Source organism: Tachyglossus aculeatus, chromosome 14, assembly GCF_015852505.1.
Source record: "Tachyglossus aculeatus isolate mTacAcu1 chromosome 14, mTacAcu1.pri, whole genome shotgun sequence".
NCBI classification, from domain to species: domain Eukaryota; kingdom Metazoa; phylum Chordata; class Mammalia; order Monotremata; family Tachyglossidae; genus Tachyglossus; species Tachyglossus aculeatus.
In genome coordinates this window covers 39,500,367-39,519,601 of record NC_052079.1, presented here as the reverse complement: position 1 = coordinate 39,519,601, position 19,235 = coordinate 39,500,367, and the positions used below count along the sequence as shown (strand labels likewise).

The 19,235-nt window shown below is 40.2% G+C and overlaps 1 protein-coding gene and 1 non-coding gene across 2 annotated transcripts in view; one reads left to right on the top strand and one right to left on the bottom strand.

Annotated features, from left to right (window-relative positions):
• The window catches only part of CFAP54 (cilia and flagella associated protein 54), a 186,264-nt gene that overhangs the window by 65,851 nt on the left and 101,178 nt on the right, over positions 1 to 19,235 (bottom strand). The window contains exons 43-49 of the mRNA XM_038756067.1: positions 18,839 to 18,926; positions 18,388 to 18,597; positions 15,931 to 15,997; positions 10,600 to 10,782; positions 6,308 to 6,394; positions 2,714 to 2,836; positions 870 to 926 (exon numbers count right to left, since the gene is read on the bottom strand). Of these exons, the coding sequence (XP_038611995.1) occupies positions 870 to 926; positions 2,714 to 2,836; positions 6,308 to 6,394; positions 10,600 to 10,782; positions 15,931 to 15,997; positions 18,388 to 18,597; positions 18,839 to 18,926 (815 nt within the window). The remainder of the gene's footprint in view (positions 1 to 869; positions 927 to 2,713; positions 2,837 to 6,307; positions 6,395 to 10,599; positions 10,783 to 15,930; positions 15,998 to 18,387; positions 18,598 to 18,838; positions 18,927 to 19,235) is intronic.
• Positions 1,530 to 1,602, top strand: TRNAV-UAC. The gene has a single exon. It is a non-coding gene; the product is annotated as a tRNA-Val (tRNA).

Below are 19,235 nucleotides of genomic sequence, written 5' to 3'. Positions count from 1 at the left end.
GGGAGGGGAAGGAGTTAGGGCGGGGGGGGTGATGGGGAAGGGAGGAGGAGGAAAGGAAAATGGGGAGCTCAGTCTGTGAAGGCCTCCTGGAGGAGGTGAGCTTTTATAGTCCTCTAGACTATAAACTGATTATGGGAAAGGAATGTGTCTACCAACTCTGCTATACTATACTCTCCCAAGCACTTAGTACTGTGCTGTGCACACAGAAGGTACTCAACAAATATGACTGGTCAAAATCGACAACACTCGTCCAAAAAAACTTCTAAAAATTGGAGGAATGGAAACAAACCATTACATTTTACCCCATATGCCAAAATGTTTCTAAAAACTCACACTGCGCTTTCTCTAGTTCTTTGAGATGAAAGGGAGATATATAGAAATATAAACAATGTGATAAATCCAATACAGTGATTGATTCAACACCCACATACACACATGGGAAACCCTTTACCACCATATGAGTAATAAAGCAAATACAATTTGTTACTGTAAGAGGCTGTAAAGTCTAAAAATTTGAATACAGTCAAGGAAGGTTTGGATAAATTAATGGTCAAGAGGTTTATAATGCATTATCAGGAAGAAAGGTTAGGGATGTTAAATGTTTGATCTATAACTAATAGGTCATATGTCAAAGAAGGTAAGCAACAAAAACACTGTTCCTTCAAATATTCTTTGTTGCCACAGTCAGCATCAAAATAAACTGGGCTAAAAAGACCTTTGATTTGCCCCGAAAATTGTGTATCTCATGTTCTTATGTTTTACAGCAGGATTTTAAAGCAAGTCACTCTTGTTTCCTCTCATAATACATATTCAGTTAAAATATCCTTATTCCTCACTTAAAGTGTTTCATAACCAAATATTTTACTTACCGCTAAGTTTTCTTTGCTGAGGAGGGATTTGTCTGTCTCAAATTTCTGAATCGGCTGCTAAAAAAGACAGTACAATAATGGATCAAGTCATTTTCATAATCCTTTAATAAAAGTTTTTCTTTTTTTAAAACCGGACAATGTGGAAATCTAGCATTGCCATAGCAGCAAACTGGCCCTCTTGGAACAGATTTCTCTTTGAAGACTTGTATCTTCACTAGCAGACCAGGTTTTGGGCTTATCGACTCCAGGAGAATGTTCTAACATCTTAGTTTGGAAAGTACTGTCAAAAAATCATTTAGGAAGAATAATTCTGTTCTTGACTCTGAAGAAAATTGAAAGTTAGGAGCTTGATTTGGGGGCCTTCCAAAATGATGAAAGTATTAGCAGGATAGAAAGTACACATGTATGATTGAGAATAATTTTCCATTTGCTTCTTCTGTGCTTTTTTGACTGCTTACTATTAATGAAAGACTGAATTCTAATGGCATTATCATAGCTTTCCTGGATTTCTACCTACAACATTACACTGGCAGGAATGCAGGGGAGGAGGATGCAAACTGAAGAGGAACTACTGAGAATCCATTTTAAAAATTAATTATTAAGGATGAGGAGACCACACCCATGGAAAAACTGAATAATGAGGATAACCTACATTTGAGTGGTTCCATACTGTAGTGGTTATCACGTCTGCTTTACACGCAGAAGGTCCTGGGTTTGAGCCCCGGTGGAACCAGATATCGATTCATTATTTCAGAGAAGCAGTGTGGCTCAGTGCAAAGAGCCCGGGCTTGGGAGTCAGAGGCCACGGGTTCTAATCCCGGCTCTGCCACTTGTCAGCTGTGTGACTTTGGGCAAGTCACTTAACTGCTCTGTGCCTCAGTTACCTCATCTGTAAAATGGGGATTAAGCCTGTGAGCCCCACGTGGGACAACCTGATCACCTTGTATCCCTCCCAGCACTTAGAACAGTACTTTGCACGTAGTAAGTGCTTAACAAATACCATTATTATCATTATTATTATTTGATAGTGCCCCTGATGCCAGGTCTAGGAAAACAATCTTCTAACAGTAATAAAACTGAAACCAGGCTCAAGGGTGAGGTAGGAAGTAGAAAGGAAAGAAGTATAGAAGACTAAGAAAGTCTTAGGCCAAGATAAGTTTCATTTTTCTACTTATTAGGAAATAGCCATCCCCAAAATTAAAACACACATGAAATTGATATGAATATGCCTAAATGAGTTGTAGAAAAGTTAACAGGTAGCAGCAAATTTGAGACACTGTAAGAGACCAATTCATTTGATCTAAGACTTTTTAAAAATTCTAATAACAGTAACTTTGTTACTAATTTATCTGAAACAGAAATCAGGGCTTATTAACCAACATTAACTACCAGAATTCCTGAGGCATTATTACATCAGCACTACCCTTAACCACTGAAGAGACAATATTAGTATGTGCAGTATGTGGTCAGTGTTCCAGTAATATTTGAATATTCACAGTGAATACTAAGATGTAAGCAATAAATCAAACTTGCATCAGTCTTCTAAAACACAAAGCCAAAATCTGAAAGCCATGAGCTTCCTGACACTAAGTCCTTTAAATATAATCATCCTTAAAATCCTTCCCTTGTTTCAATTCCTTCCTGAAATAAACTCTAGGAATGATGAAAATACACCTTTTAACCCTCAGAAGAATTTCTCCTCGGAACCAACAGCACGTGCAATACTTTAACCACTTTTCAGCATCTCCAGGGCTCATTAAGGCAGGTCAGATTTTCCAAGATTTTGGAGGAAGTGAATTATTATAGATGAAGGAGGAGGACTGGTTTATGAGTTCATATTTTACCTTTAGTTTTCCAGTGGACTTGTAGCCTGAAGGAACTTTACAGGGGATATTTTTTCCACTATAAAGCAGACTCAGCTCATTAAAGGCATCAGCAAAAAATCCCAAATCAATAAGGACTTGCATCTTTAAAGAAAAATTTAGGGTTAAATTTCAGTTTTTTCTTTCAATCACAATAAAAGAATGTTGTCACATACTAAAACCTGATCACTATTCTTTCAATTGTTCTAATCTCCTATAAAACTACTGGATTATTAAATTTGTAAATACTAAGCATTAAACATCCAAAATTGTATTTCTAATCACTGAGCAAGACATTTCTATGTTTCACAAAAATGTAATGGACATAAAAGGAACTTGCTAAGCATCTGAAAGGAAATATAAAGTAGAATTTTTTCAAAACAAATACATTTATTATCATGTCCACAGCTTTCATCTCTGATCCTAGTAGCTAAGTATTCATGGGGCAAAAGTTTGTTGTTTTTTCTTATGATTTTAATAATTAGTTTTTCTCAGAAATTTGTCTTTTTATGCCCTAGTCCGCAAAGGTCATCAAATATACCAAATTTCTGGGTCCAAATAAATAAATGTCAAGGGAGATGTGTATAGTTAAAGGGAGTATTATTGGAGGTATATAGCACAAGTGTTGTGTCAGAATCACAACAATAACCACTTGAATTTTCCGAAGGTCCGAAGTTCTTAGACATTAATTATCTGAGAAGCAGTGTGGCCTAGTGGAAAGAGCATGGGCATCAGAGGACCTGGGTTCAATCCCAGCTCTACCACCTGCCTGCTGTGTGACATTGGGCATGTCACAACTTCTCTGTGCCTCGGTTACCTCATCTGTAAAATGGGGATTCAATACCAGTTTCCCTTCCTACTTGAGTGTTAGCCCTGTGTGGGATGGGACTGTGTCTGACCAGATTATCTTGTTTCTTCCCCAGCACTTAGAATAGTGCTTGACACACAGTAAGCATGTAACAAATACCATTATTATTATCATCATTATCCCATTTTGTCCTCACAGTATACCTAGAAATTGTGCAGGGCCACATATATGAATGAGGAAACTGAGGTATGGAGTAGTTAATTTACTCCTCTGGGTCCCAGTAAGAAGCAAGGCCAGAAATAAAAACTTTCCAGTAAAATGCCCCCTGACAGCAGAAAACCCTATCTTCCTAATGATCACTTGATAGGATTTAGACTGTGAGCCCACTGTTGGGTAGGGACTGTCTCTATATGTTGCCAATTTGTACTTCCCAAGCGCTTAGTACAGTGCTCTGCACATAGTAAGCGCTCAATAAATACGATTGATGATGATGATGATTTAGAGCTCCAAGTTTACATCCTTATCAGAAATTTCCATGCAAAATTCTCCCTCCTTTGATGGCACTGAAAATAAAGCTGGGAATATTCTGGTATGAGCAAACAGGGGGGCTTCCTGATATTTGGAGAAAAATAAAAAAAGCAGGAATCCTGAAAATTAGCTGGCCAATCTGGGCAGACAGACCGTAGAGGTTACCAAGGCAACCGTCAGCTGGGCTATGGTCCAATGACTCAGCGCAGACACTGTTGCTGGGCCACTTCGGCCTTAAACGGGTCCCAAATATGAAAGGCTTTGCACGGCCTTCACAACGTGCCTCACCCCCGGCCACCTACTTCCGTGGCACTCCGGGGGGAACGGCAATTGGCAGGGATGAGAGAGTGTGAGTGACTGCTCAATTTGCTAAAAAAAAAATGGACTCAATTGACAGGTAAATTCTTGGGCCTGAGGTCTGATGCCCAAGGCTCACCCGAGACTCCATCATCATGGGTGCACCTGAGATTCTTCACAGTGCCATGCTACACTGTTAAGAAGAGGCAGCATGGCTCAGTGGATAGAGCATGGGCCTAGGAGTAAGAACCATCATGGGTTCCAATCCCAGCTATTCCACATGGTTTCTGTGTGACCTTGGGCAAGTCAGTTAACTTCTCTGTGCCTCAGTTATCTCATCAGAGAGTGAGCCCAAAGTGGGACAAGGACTACGTCCAACCTGATTAACCTGTATTACCCCGGTGCTTAGAGAAGCAGCGTGGCTCAGTGGAAAGAGCCCAGACTTGGGAGTCAGAGGTCATGGGTTTGAATCCCGGCTCCACCACTTGTCAGCCGTGTGACCTTGGGCGAGCCACCTAACTTCTCTGTGCCTCAGTTACCTCATCTGTAAAATGGGGATTAAAACTGCGAGCCCCATGTGGGACAATCTCATCGCCTTGTAGCTCCCAGCACTTAGAACAGTGCTTTGCACAAAGTAAGTGCTTAACAAATACCATCATCATTATTATTATTATTATTATCATTATTATTATTATTACTGGGCACATAGCAAGCACTTAACAAATACCATTATTATGACTGGTTCTACTGCCGGCTCTGCCGCTTATCCACTGTGTGACCTCGGGCAAGTCACTTCACTTCTCTGTCCCTCAGTCACCTCATCTGTAAAATGGGGATTGAGACTGTGAGCCTCATGTGTCCAGCCCGATTAGCTTGTATCCAGTCCAGCACTCAGCACAGTGCCTGTCACACAGTAAGCAATTAAATACCATCATTATGATTACAATTACAATTTAACTGACTTCCAAGGGTTGGGTCACCTTAGATACTGTAGAAAACGTGGCTTCTAGTATCTAATCTGTATCTCAATCAACTGCAAGTATTTAACTGAGAAACTGCTATTGGCTTGTAGACGGGCAATGGAAGTAAACTTTCTGACACTCCTTGGAAGGAAATATTTTCTTATATTTGCACCCCATCTGCCTTTACATATGCAGATACAAAAATTAAAGAGCAGAGACCATTTGTACCTATACTTAGAACTGTGCCTAGCATTAAGTTCATCTTGCAGTAAAAACTTTTACCTTCAAAAAGTCACGGTGATAACAATGGGTAAAAAGCAATGTGGCAAGAGTCACCACCCAAAAATCAATCTTTTAGCACAAGGAAAACCAGAGTCAATTCTTTGACCAGTCAGTCATATTTGATACGATTAAAAGCAATAAATCTTTCTGAATGCTGACAACACTAAGGTGAGACTGGCTCATAATTAACAAAGTAGAGGACTCAAAGGCTGCCCCAGAGGGTCAAAAGAATTGTAGAACCCAAAGTACCCAGACAAGTGCAAGTTTGTTGATTTGCTGTCTCACCGTTTCCTGCTTCTAAGCTAAAGCCTTTTCTACTTTCCACTTTCTGACCACAGGTTACTGTTTAGAAAAGGCCAGGCTTGCTATGTCTGAACAAAAGTTGTCAACACAGGTAAAATGAAGCAGAATTAAACAGCTATCCAGTGAGTTTGATCAATGGAGGCCATCATTCTGAATCATTTATGTCAAAACCAGGTTGTTTTCACCTGAATAATCCATAACCCTTTCTAACTGTCTTGCCCTTAAACGCCGGATAAAGTAAAAGGTCAGAAGTGCTTAGAAATAAGATTTAACATTTAGCTGTCATTAAATTATGTGCCCAGTAATATTAAACTCAAATTATTTTACAGCAGTAATCTCAAAAATTCAATTAAAAGGTATTTTAAAAATAACAGAGACAAATGTAGGGGACATTACCTTAAGAATTCTTCCTTCTATACATTTTAATGGGTCTTGACAGATCTCAGAAACAAAGTACTGGTACAACGTGAAGAGTGGCAGAGTCTGAAAAATAATAATTCATGAAGCAAAGCAGCACATTTCATACACTGTGGGACAAAAATAGTCCAAAATTTAAGAAAATAGATAACTGTTGGGTTTTGTGAGCCACCGTTAGCAGCTGAGCTGTCATTCAGTTGAAGATTTATCTTTGAGAGTCAGCCTCCTCTCTTTCCTGAGAAAACAACACGATATATTTTTTTCTCAGGTTGCTACTGATAGCTGCTCCATTTTCAGAAAACAACTTGGAAAAGCTAGAGTGGAGAATTCTACATGGTCCTGTCAACTCAATGATATTTATCATATCATGAACATGGCTTTTTTAATTTAATGACACCTGGACCCAAGTCTAACAATGAGATAGGGGAGAGGTGTTGGGGAGGGTAAAATATGACTCCTCAATAATGTTGACCCTAGCACTCAAAAACACTATATTATGGTCTTTATGCTTTCTTCTATAATGGCCCAGGAGAATGCTCACTGGACGGCTGTTTTCCAGGGGAGCGGGCTTCTCTCTCCTTACCCTTCACCCAAGAACATGCTGCTTGGGTTTTGAAAACTTCCCAAAAGGCCCAAGGATGACATTTGGGTGGCGGGACAGGTGTTGAGATGTCGGAAATGCTAGCAAACAGATGAATTTATCAATATCAAGGTTTATGGGTTTTCTGCAGAACATTTACGCTGTGCCTCCCACATGGGACAGGGACTGATTATCTTGTATCTACCCCAGCTCAGCACAAAGTTTTTAGCAATTATTATTATTAGGGGCCACCAAAGCAATTTGGTCTGTCTATACTTGTTGTTAGTGCAATAAGTTTGAGAAGCAGCGTGGCCCAGCGGATAAAGCAAGGGCCTAGGAGTCAGAAGGACCTGGGTTTTCATTCATTCAATCCTATTTATTGAGCGCTTACTGTGTGCAGAGCACTGTTTTAATCCCTGCTCCTCCATTTGCCTGCTGTGTGACCTTGGGTAAGTCACTTAGGTAGTGAAAAGCTATCTGTAAAATGTGAATTAGGACTCTGAGACCCATGCAGGACAGGCCCAGTCCCCTTCTAGCCTGTGAGCCCACTGTTGGGTAGGGACTGTCTCTATATGTTGCCAACTTGTACTTCCCAAGCGCTTAGTACAGTGCTCTGCACACAGTAAGTGCTCAATAAATACGATTGATTGATTGATTGATTGATTGACTGTGTCTAACCTGACAGCTTTGTATCTAGCTCAGGGCTTAGAACCATGCCTTACTTAACAGAGACCATTAAAAAAAAAAGTTGGCCGTTAATATTAGGCTTGTCTTTTGAATTTGGGGAACAAAGAAAATACAACTTTTCTGTGAATTTGACCACTGAGATACCCACTTATATTGTATCAGGGAAGCGCGTGGCTCAGTGGAAAGAGCACGGGCCTGGGAGTCCGAGGTCGTGGGTTCTAATCCCGGCTCTGCCGCTTGTCAGCTGTGTGACTTTGGGCAAGTCACTTCACGTCTCTGTGCCTCAATTCCCTCATCTGTAAAAGGGGGATTAAGAATGTGAGCCCCACGTGGGACAACCTGGTCACTTGTATCCTCCCCAGTGCTTAGAACAGTGCCTTGCACAAAGTAAGTGCTTAACAAATGCCACAAGTATTATTATTATTCCAATAATAGTAACAACAGTATTTATTAAGTTATTACCACATGCCAAGCACTGTGCTAAGCACTACAGGCCAAACAAGATAATCAGATCAAATCCAGTCTGTCACGCTCAGAGCTTACAGTCTAAGAGGGAAGGATAATAAGTAGTTTATCCCTGTTTTACAGATGAGGAAACTGAGGAATAAATAAGTTAAATGAGTTGCCCAAAGTCACAGAGCTAATGGTGGAACTTGGTGCCCTTTTCACTGAGCCACATTGCTTTCCAATGTTTCTAGAGGAAAAAAAAATCCCCGGTCATGGAAAAGATAAATTGTATCAACAAGTAACTGAAGAATCTGTATTGTGAAACCATACATGGACCCTATTCAGTAGGGTGGGAAAATGAATATAGTTTAGAAAACTGGAAAATAGAGCTTCTTTTATTCTGATTAGAGACATTCACTCTTATACCAAACACCTGCTCATAACTCATAAAGATCAGCTAGAGTCAGGGGATTAGCAGGCCTTTTCAAGTGACTAGACAAAGATGAGCTTTGAATTTAATGGGAAAAAATGTTCCGAAGTAGAACAACAACAAGGAAGAAATGGATAACAAATTGGGTAGGGAAACTGTAGAGAGGATGTGGAAGAGACTAGAAAGACAAGTATTTTATATATATAAGAAAGAGACAGAAAATGGGAGAAGAGGAAACCAAGAAAAAGAAAAACTGTATGCTATCAAACATCAGATATGGCATTTAGAACATTTTACTCTACATATAGCCTAATCTTAGAGCACAGTAATATTAAAAGGAAAACTACTGCTCTTTAATTTTCCCAGTTGGCATGAATTGTGAATGTCCCTCTCTGGGACCTGAATAAATGTACTTGCTATATTTCACTTAGCAATCTGTTGCCCACCTGGGCACCTTAGGAGGTGGAAAAGAGAACGGATGCAAACAGCTGTACCTGTATTGAATGCACAGCTCAAGTACAAAAGCATTTTTAATAGAATCAGTTTGAATCTGAGTGAAATTTGAGGTGTTTAGGATAATGAGCTACATGAAAGAACATCCTTAAAAAGCTGCAGACCCCAGAACGAGGAGGCCAGTGGCGGGGAGGGGAGGGGGAGAGCCTTCTCAGGAAGAAGGAAGAGGATTTAAAGGGAAGATATTTCAATATTTCACTCTTTTCCTCCTACTACCCCTAAGATTTGGGCTCTTCCAAGCGTATTCCACCACCTTCCTATGCCCTAGGAGAACCTGCCTGACCCCTCAAAAGTCTTCCGCAGAGGAAGCTGGGACTTCACCCAGGTTATGTAGTGTCCCTCTCTGCACTGCAGCCATCTAGAGTCTTGCTTGCTGGTAAGAACCGTGACCCCTTCGGGGTGGGACCAGGGAACTAAAATCTTAGATTGGTTTATAGGCAACACTTTTTAATGCAGAAAGTGATACAAATATGACGATCAAAATCCAGCAAATTTAGAAAATTCAAACAGATGTCTGTGGGGAGGCACCTCATAAAAGGGAGCCAAACCTCAATCGGTTCTTCCGTCCTACGTCTCTGAGAGGAAGCAGAAGTATGAATACCTGCTGGGACTCCAAGGTCCAAAGGGGCCAGACAATATTCAGCACATCCCCTTCTTCCCCTCTTCCAATTTTCAGAGTCTTGCTGGCCTGCCTTTCCAACTCGTAAAATATCAGGAAGGTTTAGCTATCGTTTTTCTCTAAGGACTGTTCACGTGGAGCAGTGAGCAGTGAGATACCCAATGACTACCCTCTGTGAGTACTGTTTGACTGACATAATTTAGTCTTGATACCTTAGATTATTGAATTTAGGTTGCTTTCATTATTATTTGTATTGCGGTCTTATCAAATGGGTTCACCTTTTCCCACTTACAGACTTTGATCCCCTTGAGAGTTAGGAACCGGGTCTTAATTTGATCTTCACATAATCACTCGAGCACTAAATATGGTGCTTTGCATACACTTTTTTTTTTAAAAAAATGGTATTTGGGTACTTGTTAAGTGCTTACTGTGTGGGAAATTCTGCTCTAAACGCTGGGGTAGGTACGATTTAATTACGTCAAACACCGTCCCCGTCCTGCAAAGGGCTCACAGTCCAAGTAGGAGGGAGAACAGGTATTTAATCCCCTTTGTACAGATGAGGAAATGAGGCACAGAGAAGCTAAGTGACTTTCCCAAGTCACACAGCAAGAAATAAGCACACCTGGGATTAGAACTCCCCGGCCCGTGCTCCTTCCTCTAGGCCATGCTGCTTCTTTAAGTTCTTAATTCATGTAAGCAATAATAATAATGTATGGAAATAATTGCCTGTATTTTTGGATTATCCTATTTAAAAACACTATTATTCCCTTCAAGAACTGAACACTTAACTTATTTTCCTTCAAACATGTAGTAACTTCAAAACATGCATTACATTATCCTTAAAGGTTAAAAAGGTAAAGAGCAAACAATTTGGCATCACAATCGTTCTTTTAAAAAGTCATACATTAATGGAAGAAAGGAAATACATAAAAGAGGAAAATCCCAAAACAATACTAAGTTAGTTTTAAAAAAATATTACTCATAAATTTACTTACGATTAGATTTTGCTTAGCAAAATGGAGTTCACAGATAAGGAAAGTTAGACTCGCAACAACAGTGGAAACGTCTGCTCTGTACCGATCAGAGAACAGATCAATTCCTGGAGCAAGTTTGGTTATTTCATACTGGGCAAAATCATAATCAACTTTTGGATGTGGAAGCGAACTTCTAAATAGAGCCTGAAAAGTATGAAATAAAGACAAAGTTACAAAAGAACTTATCAGAGGATTTCTGCAATCCTGAAGCACAAAGAAGCACACAAATTACTTTCCGATGTTTACACCTTCTGATATCTCTGGACCTGATCTTGCAAACCTGATGTAAATAAATTACCTACTGTTTTGAGTAGGAGTGAACGAGGGGGTGGTGAATAACTGTAGGAGGTGCCTTAACTTAACTTAGAAGAAGTCCATGTGATGCCGAAATGTTAAGAATAACACTGTTTACCACAGTTGACAAATGGAAAAGAGCCATCATGACTACGGCCTTTCCAGTGAGTGTTCACACTTAGCAGTTTCTCTATTTTTACATTTTCTTAATGCCTCCATGTGAGAGTACTTAGTAGAATTTTCTAACTGGAGCATCTTCAAAACTCAAAATATCTTAAATGCACAATTGGTCCAACGGTCATAAGCTAACACTGCTGTGCATTAAATTGTAAGTTCTTTGTGGACAAGGAACATGTGTTTGAACTTTCTGCTGAACTTTCCCAAGTATGGTACAATACACTCTGAAGACACTACATTACTTCAGTCAATCATATTTATTAAGCGCTTACTGTGTGCAGAACACCGTACTAAGCGCTTGGGAAAGTACAACATGACAATAAACAGTGACATTTCCTGCCCACAATGAGCTCACCGTCTAGAGCAATTCCATTATGGAAAGCTGCATTCCCTGTTTTGTTTCACAATTGTAAACATTTCCACTTACACTAAATTAGGAGATATAGATTTACATTTTTAGCAGTTTTATGAAAATCAGCATATCCTGGATTCTGGAACAAGAATGTTTAGAAACAACAAAATCATTATATAATGCCCTTGGCAGCCTACGTACTCCCTCCTCTTCACTTTGAAGCATACAGGAATAAAGAAGGAGGGGAAAATAATGGGCTCACATTCAGTGATCATCCCAGTTAATTGCTCTATCTAGATTTGCTAAAGCAATCTGTCTCTATTATAGAGAACGAGTACATCCCTTCTTCAGAATAAATCTGGCCTTGTAGGGTTCAAAAGCCCATGGCTTCATCCCAAAATGCTAAAGCATTTCATGATTCAGATGAAAGCCCCTTCCTTCTTTTGTAATTAAGTCAAATAATCAAGCTGCCCAATTCTACTGCAACCTCCAAATCACTTCTTGTTTTTATTTATATTAGGTATCAGTGGGCTAGTGAGGCCCACCTGGGCATTTTTCAGACTAAATTATTTTTCCACCTCACTAGCCTAAATATGTAACTGTGACACCCTGGAAATGCCCAGGATTTTCTAAACAAGCTGCACCCTCTAATCTGTTAGCACTAGCTAATCCCAAAGATTTAGTTTCAAGTGTTATTTTCTAAGGTTTTCATCTCTCTCTTTAGAATCTTACCTCCCCTAAAAACTTCAGAGTCAGTTGAAATGGCCATCCTTTACTTTCTCCTTATGTCCTTGAAGAAAATGTTTAACTCCTGCTGATACTGTTGAAGCTTTAGTTTTAGGCTTCGCAACAACAGAGAAACATTTTTTTTCTGTTTTGAATTTAAAGCTGACATGTTTCTGATACACTTTGAAGAGTCACCTCAAAAGACTGATCTACTACTGTCCTGGGGACATTAATGACGTCGGTTCTCTTTTGCAGACTGCCTCACAAGAAAAAGAACACATTCATAATTCTGTTTTTAGCTGGTGCCAAGATTAAAAACTTTACTGATTTTCTGAGAGACTCGTCTGATGTCTGAAAGATGTTTGAGTGCGCCAAGCAAAAGTAATTCTGAAAGCTCGGATCTAGAACAAAGCTGCTGCCTTTCCAGTATATAGAAGGTTTAAACATGTTGATTAATTCTAACAGAAATCTGTGAAACATTCACATTTTTTAATCTTTTCTCCATCTGTTTCTCTCTTACCCCTTCTCCTTTTTCTAAAAGTTCATTCTATAGTCCTCTGTCTCTCTTATGCACAGAGTATAAACAACTCACAAGCAGGGATTTGGGGGCACTTTCAAAGTACTTTACTATAGTGACCACTCAATGCCATTACACTTCCTCTTCCTCCATTCAGACATCCTTCCTCTCCTCTTACCAACTTTCTTTTCTTCCTATTTCTCTTTCTTCCTGAGCCTCTCTTGTCCCTGGCCTTTTCCTTTTGTCCCTTTTTGTATGGCACTTGTTAAGTGCTTACTATGTGCCAGGCACTATTCTAAGTGCTTAAGTAGATACGAGGTTGGACAGAGTTCATGTCCCACATAGGGCTCATGGTCTCAATCCCCATGTTTCTGTGGGTTTTTTTTTTTTTTTTTACATATGAGGGAAGTGAGGTACAGAGAAATTAAGTGACTTGCCCAAGGTCACACAGCAGACAAGAGGCAGAGCCAGAACTCGAACCCAGGTCCTTCTGACTCTCAGCCCTGTACTCTACCCATTAGGCCATGCTCCCTTGCATCCTCCTTCTAGACTGTGAGCCTGCTGTTGGGTAGGGACTGTCTCTATATGTTGCCAACTTGTACTTCCCAAGCGCTTAGTACAGTGCTCTGCACACAGTAAGCGCTCCATGAATACAATTGAATGAATGAATCCTCCTGGGTTCTAATCCCGGCTCCACTACTTGTCTGCCGTGTGACCTCTGGCATGTCACTTCACTTCTCTGGGCCTCAGTTCCCTCATCTGGAAAATGGGGATTGAGACTGTGAGCCCCATGTGGGACAGGGACTGTGTCCTACCCAATTTGCTTGTCCACACCCCAACGCTTAGTACAATGCCTGGCACGTAGTAAGCTCTTAAATACCAGAATTATTATTATTATCCTTCTTTTTCTTCTGACTATGCCTTTTCTAGTTTCTCTGGAATTTGCCCAGGAATAACTTGCTTAGAGGCCTCACTTCCCATCTACCCTCCTAGAAAAGCTGCTCCAGAGGCTATTCCAGAGGCTATTTATTGACACCTGTTGATTTGTTTTGTTGTCTGTCTCCCCCTTCTAGACTGTGAGCCCTTTGCTGGGTAGGGACTGTCTCTTATCTGTTGCCGATTTGTACTTTCCAAGTGCTTAGTACAGTGCTCTGCACACAGTGCGCTCTCAATAAATACGACTGACTGAATGAATGAATGACTATTCCTGGGCAAAATGCTCTGCTCTGACAGTCACTGGGCCACCTTCAGCATGCCTTCACCTGAGCCAAAACTATCTTCGTGCTTGGCTGTGCGGTTCATCTTGCCCTTGGGAATAGCTGCCTTGGCCCCCTGCCTCAGTTCAGTCCATCAATCTGCCCTGGCCCCCTGGTTCTGTAATTTAAGCACACCACTGGATCTCGGCAGGAGCAACGATCCTTCCCTTGGCCAACTACTTCCCCAAATTCAATCTAAGCCCAGGATACTACTCATATCTATTCATCATTTGAAGGGTAGAACAAAACAAATGAGTTCTCTTTTTCATGGTATGTGATACCATGCATCAAACACTGTTCTAAGCACTGGGGTATGTACAAGTTAATTAGGTCGAACACGTTCCCTGTCTCACACAGGGCTCTTACAGCCTAAGTAGGTATTTAATCCCCATTTTACACTGGCGGAAACTGATGTCCAGAGAAGTGACTTGTCCAAGGTCACATGGCAAGTAACTATTAGAGCCAGAATTAGAACTCAGGTCCTCCCACTCCCAGGTCTGTGCTCTTTCCACTAGGCCACGGTGTTTCTCTGTGGATTAACTGAGAATACCCAGTTTGAAAATAATTGTACAGAACATTCAGAAAAGAAACATTTTAATGAAACAGAATATTTTATGGTAGCAATTTTAAGGCTGTCAATGTGTTTGTTTTCTTGGGGGGGCGTTGTTTCTAATCTAATTTGTGGAAGGATGACAAAGGTTTAAACCAGTCATGCAAGAGGAAGCCGCCACCTTATTCTAATCAAGATCGGGTGTGGGACTAATTTTAGTTTTAAATGAACAGAGGGGGCTGGCTTGGCAGTTTGAAAGGGGAAGTTTGCTGCAAGCTGAAAATCCTCTTAATTAATCTGATCCATGCACACAAAGGGAGCCAAATTACTTAATCGCCTTTTGAAAAGAATGAAGTGAGATTGCCTGTGTACAACAATTCCTCACTCTCTCCCCAAACTAATTAAATCACTTCCTTTCAGACTGTCAGCCCATTCTGAAGTGGATCATAATATCTGCAGGTCTTCTTGGGTGTTTGCTTCCATAGCCCAGTCATCAGTGCCTAGGGAGCTCCTGTCTGAGCAACTGAAAAACTTCTGATGCTCTCGCAGATTGCTGAGCTGAGTTTAATCACAGGAATGGAACCGTATTCTTTGTGGCTTTCTTGAGAATGGCTGCATAGAACAGGTTGAACAGAACTGGCCCTAGTTCACAGTTACACTTTAATTCCTTTGGTGACAAAGAAAAGATCTGACAAGGCCCCTCCCTTAACATCATGGGATAAATTTAGAGCCCAATAACCTTGGGAGTCCAACCTTTTTAGCAATTGTCCAGAGACAGGTTACTAATAGTGTCATATTATTTTCTGAAGGTTCACGAGGTCTTTATGTCTCTCCTGATATTTCTGCTTCTGACATGTAATAAATATCAATAATGCCCCTCAATCACAACACCAATCAGTCCAGGAATCATTCATTCATTCAATTGTCTTTATTGGGTGCTTACTGGGTGCAGAGCACTGTACTAAGCACTTGGAAACTATAATTCGGACACAGATAGAGACAATCCCTACCCAGTCATGTGTCTATTATTAGACTACTTAATCATGTATCATTCATTCTTTCCATTTATACATCTATTGCATTATATTGCAATTTTAGGCCAATTTCTCTCCCATTATTAGACTTTTAAGCTCAAAAGCAAAGTTCCACATCTTTTATTGTATGTTACAAAATGCCTCACATCACGAGTACTGTGTGCTAGCTCTACCCACTAGGTGAAGATGAGACTAATGGGAGCAGGTCATAAAGAGCTCTGAAATGTTAGCGAGAATCAAGTTGGACTTAACTGTTTCAAACACAGTCCCCTTCCCCAAGACTTTTGTAAAGCCACACACAAACACATTCGGGCCAGTGATAACCCACTGAGCCACCGTTTTTAACAAAAAGCAATGCAATCAAAGATTTGTAAATCATACATTACCTTAAAAAGAAATGCAGATAAAATGCAACATTCAGTCCTCTGTCTCATATTTGATGTTAATATATACCTAAATAAGCAGAGAAAGAAGGAAAATTATATTTGATTGGTACAGCTACTTCCCTAAAATATTAAGAATATTTTAGAATACCTTCTAAGTTGCTTATAATGTAAAAGTTCATGTCTGTAGTATTATTCATCAAGTCTGGAAGAGATGGGATGAAGCGTATATCCTTGCAATAACAACAATTTAAGTCCCATTCTGTCCTGTGCCTAGCTCATTCCCCTAAAAGTAAGTTAGGCATTGGGGGAGATGACTTCACCTTTTCAGATTGAGGACCATTTAATGCATTAGAGTAGTACTATAATAAGGAGCTCTTTCTGAGCCCATTGGCCCTGCTGAACTGAAGTAGCTCTATTTTCTATATGAAATAGGGGGTGAAGTAGCTCTGGAAGTGGGAAAGTAGTGGTAGAAATGGGAGCAGAATAAAGACAGGAAGAACTGGAAAGAAAGATGGGCCAACAAAACAGGGAAGAGAGAGAAATGGCATAAGGTGAGACAGATAAACACTCTTTCAAGGGTGACACACATAAACCCAGAGGCATTCTTTTCTCCTCAGTACTACTTCCAGGCCAGTGGGCCAGGACGGATAAAGATCTTACACTCATAATGATGAACTACAATGACAAAAATACGTCACCCCAATCAAGCCAGAAAAGGAAGACAGGCTGAGGCTAAACTCTTAAAAAAGGTTGCATATGCCTGCTGCCGCCACTTACACTCTGAAACACTTAAACCCTCTTCGATCTGGAGTTTGCCCTCTACACCTTACTGCCACCGTGCATACCAAAATTTCCATGACCCTCCTTTTGGCAGTCTGAGAAGCATCGTGACCAAGTGGAAAGAGTTCATAACTGTGAGTCAGGAGACCTGGGTTCTAATCCTGGCTCTTCCACTCACCTGCTTTTTGTGACTTTAGGCAAGATGCTTGATTTCTCTATGCCTAGGTTTCCTCATCTGTAAAATGGAGTTTGAATACCTGTTTTCCATCCTTCTTGGGTCGTGAGCCCAATATAGGACAGAGACTGTGTCTGATCTGATTATACTATATCTACCCCAGCACTTTATAAAGTGTTTGACACACAGTAAGCACATAACAAATTCCATAACAGATCATCTCACATCTGCTTTTACTCTCCTGGAGTTTTCTGTCTCTTCTGATTCAACTAGCTATACTCTTTCTTCACTTAGAAACTCTTTATGGCCTTGGCTACATGTAGCGGCACAGAAATATTTTGGAGCAGAGTGCAACGGGGACCCTTACATCCAGATATAGGAGATGGCAGAGATGCTGAGAGGGACTCTCTGACTATTGTACCCTCCCTCTTCTTTGCTGCCTTGACTCAACCCAACCCTCTAGCCAAAACCATGACTTTGGGGACCCTGCCAGCCCTTTTTTCTGGGTAGCAGGATGAGAAGGCTATAAAATGTACATGCATTCTCTAACATGTGAGCCATCTGGTCTATTTGCTCAGGAATGAAGCATGGAAGACAAGAACGGGTGAACACAGAGATGAAGTTATTTGGACTCATCAGGACTTATACTCCCTTTCTTCTTACTTTTCACCTCCTATGGAGTTGAGAAAGGGGAAGAGAAAGAGAAAGTGGAGGTGAAGGGAGGTGAAGTAAAAAAAAAAGTTCACATTTAAATATACATTTATTGTAACCAGTGGGTTATGAGGACCCATTTCCCTAGAAATTTGTTGGGACCTTGGAAAGCTTACAAGCTGTTGGCTCTTTAAAGGTATTGTCTATAGGTGCTAATACTATGGGGAGAATGGATTTTCAGCTTTTCAAAGATCCCTTTAAAAATGTGTGGAATTTTATCCCTCTATATCTCATCTCTCTATATATTAGATAAGAGAATAGATTTCTGAGAAAACAACTCATTTAGCCTCTGCCCTCCCTCTGGATTCCTTTTTGGAGGAAAAACAGGTATATGCCAGCCCAATCTTGCTCTGCAATGGAGGTAACTAGTTTCTACTTGAGTATCTGTTTCTCAGTATGTCCAAGAGGGATGGAAAGGTGACTTCTGATTCCACTCGCCCCATCCTCAAAACATGGCCCTGAAGCATAATTTCTCAAGTTCATTTGACACACAGTTTACTGGCGCAGCATAACGCCCAGAGTTTGATCATCACTTTTTTGAAAAGTCTGGATGAAATATTTACATGGGGCTTTGAATTCTCTAGTACTCAAAGTTTCATGTTCCCTTGATCTTTGCCTTTAACTTCAATTCTAGATAATCAGCAAAGCTAATTAAGCTAATCTTCAGCTATAAAGTCAGTGCCAATAATGTTTTCATTTATAATACTCAGAGATTTTTTAAAATATAAGTATTTTTATCTGAATGTTGTTTTTGTATTTATCAACACCACACTCCAATCTGCCACACTTACTGAGCCAACTTTGCTGCTATGACTGCTCCTTGCAAACATCCCCAAATGCCTGCTTGAAATAGAAATTTTTCACTGTAGTCTCTGAGAACTGCATCTGCAGGATTGTCAGTAACGTTCACTGAAAAGCAGTTAAACTCTTTCCATGTATTAAGCACATCCGATTTCCTGAGTATTCCATCTAAGGCCTGACACCAGCATTTAAAAGCCATTCTATAACAGAGAATGAAAACAGGGAACTTTATCAGCTTCTTCACGAACATTATTTTGTCATTCATGTTCCTCACCATTAGTGAGGGAAAAGAACACATTATTTACAGAAGTAGTCACTTTGGAAAGGAAAACATAAATTTATGAAAATATTTGAATTTTTTTTGTATTACAATATTTTGAAAAGTATTAAAGCAAAATTTGGACCATTGATTCATCAACTCTTTCCATTCAGAAAATGTACCTTTTGTTTCCTGTAAAGAAGAGAAGATTTCCAAGTTCATGAAGTGCCTGCACTTTGAGACCTGTTTGATTGGTGGCATGAAGGAGTTCTGGTTTTCACACACACAAAAATAAATAAATAAAATTCCACATGAATTCACAAAAATATAATATGGGGAATAGTAACAGCGGCAGCAACAGCTGGGTACTTGCTTCATTCATTCATTTATTCAATTGTATTTATTGAGAGCTGTGTGCAGAGCACTGTACTAAGCGCTTGGCTTCAAACCTCACTACTCACCATCTGCCCACCTCTCACCCACATCCTACACTATACTAAGCGCTTGGCTTCAAACCTCACTACTCATCATTTGCCCCTTTTAGATCTGCCCACCTTTCACCCACATCCTGCTTCTGGC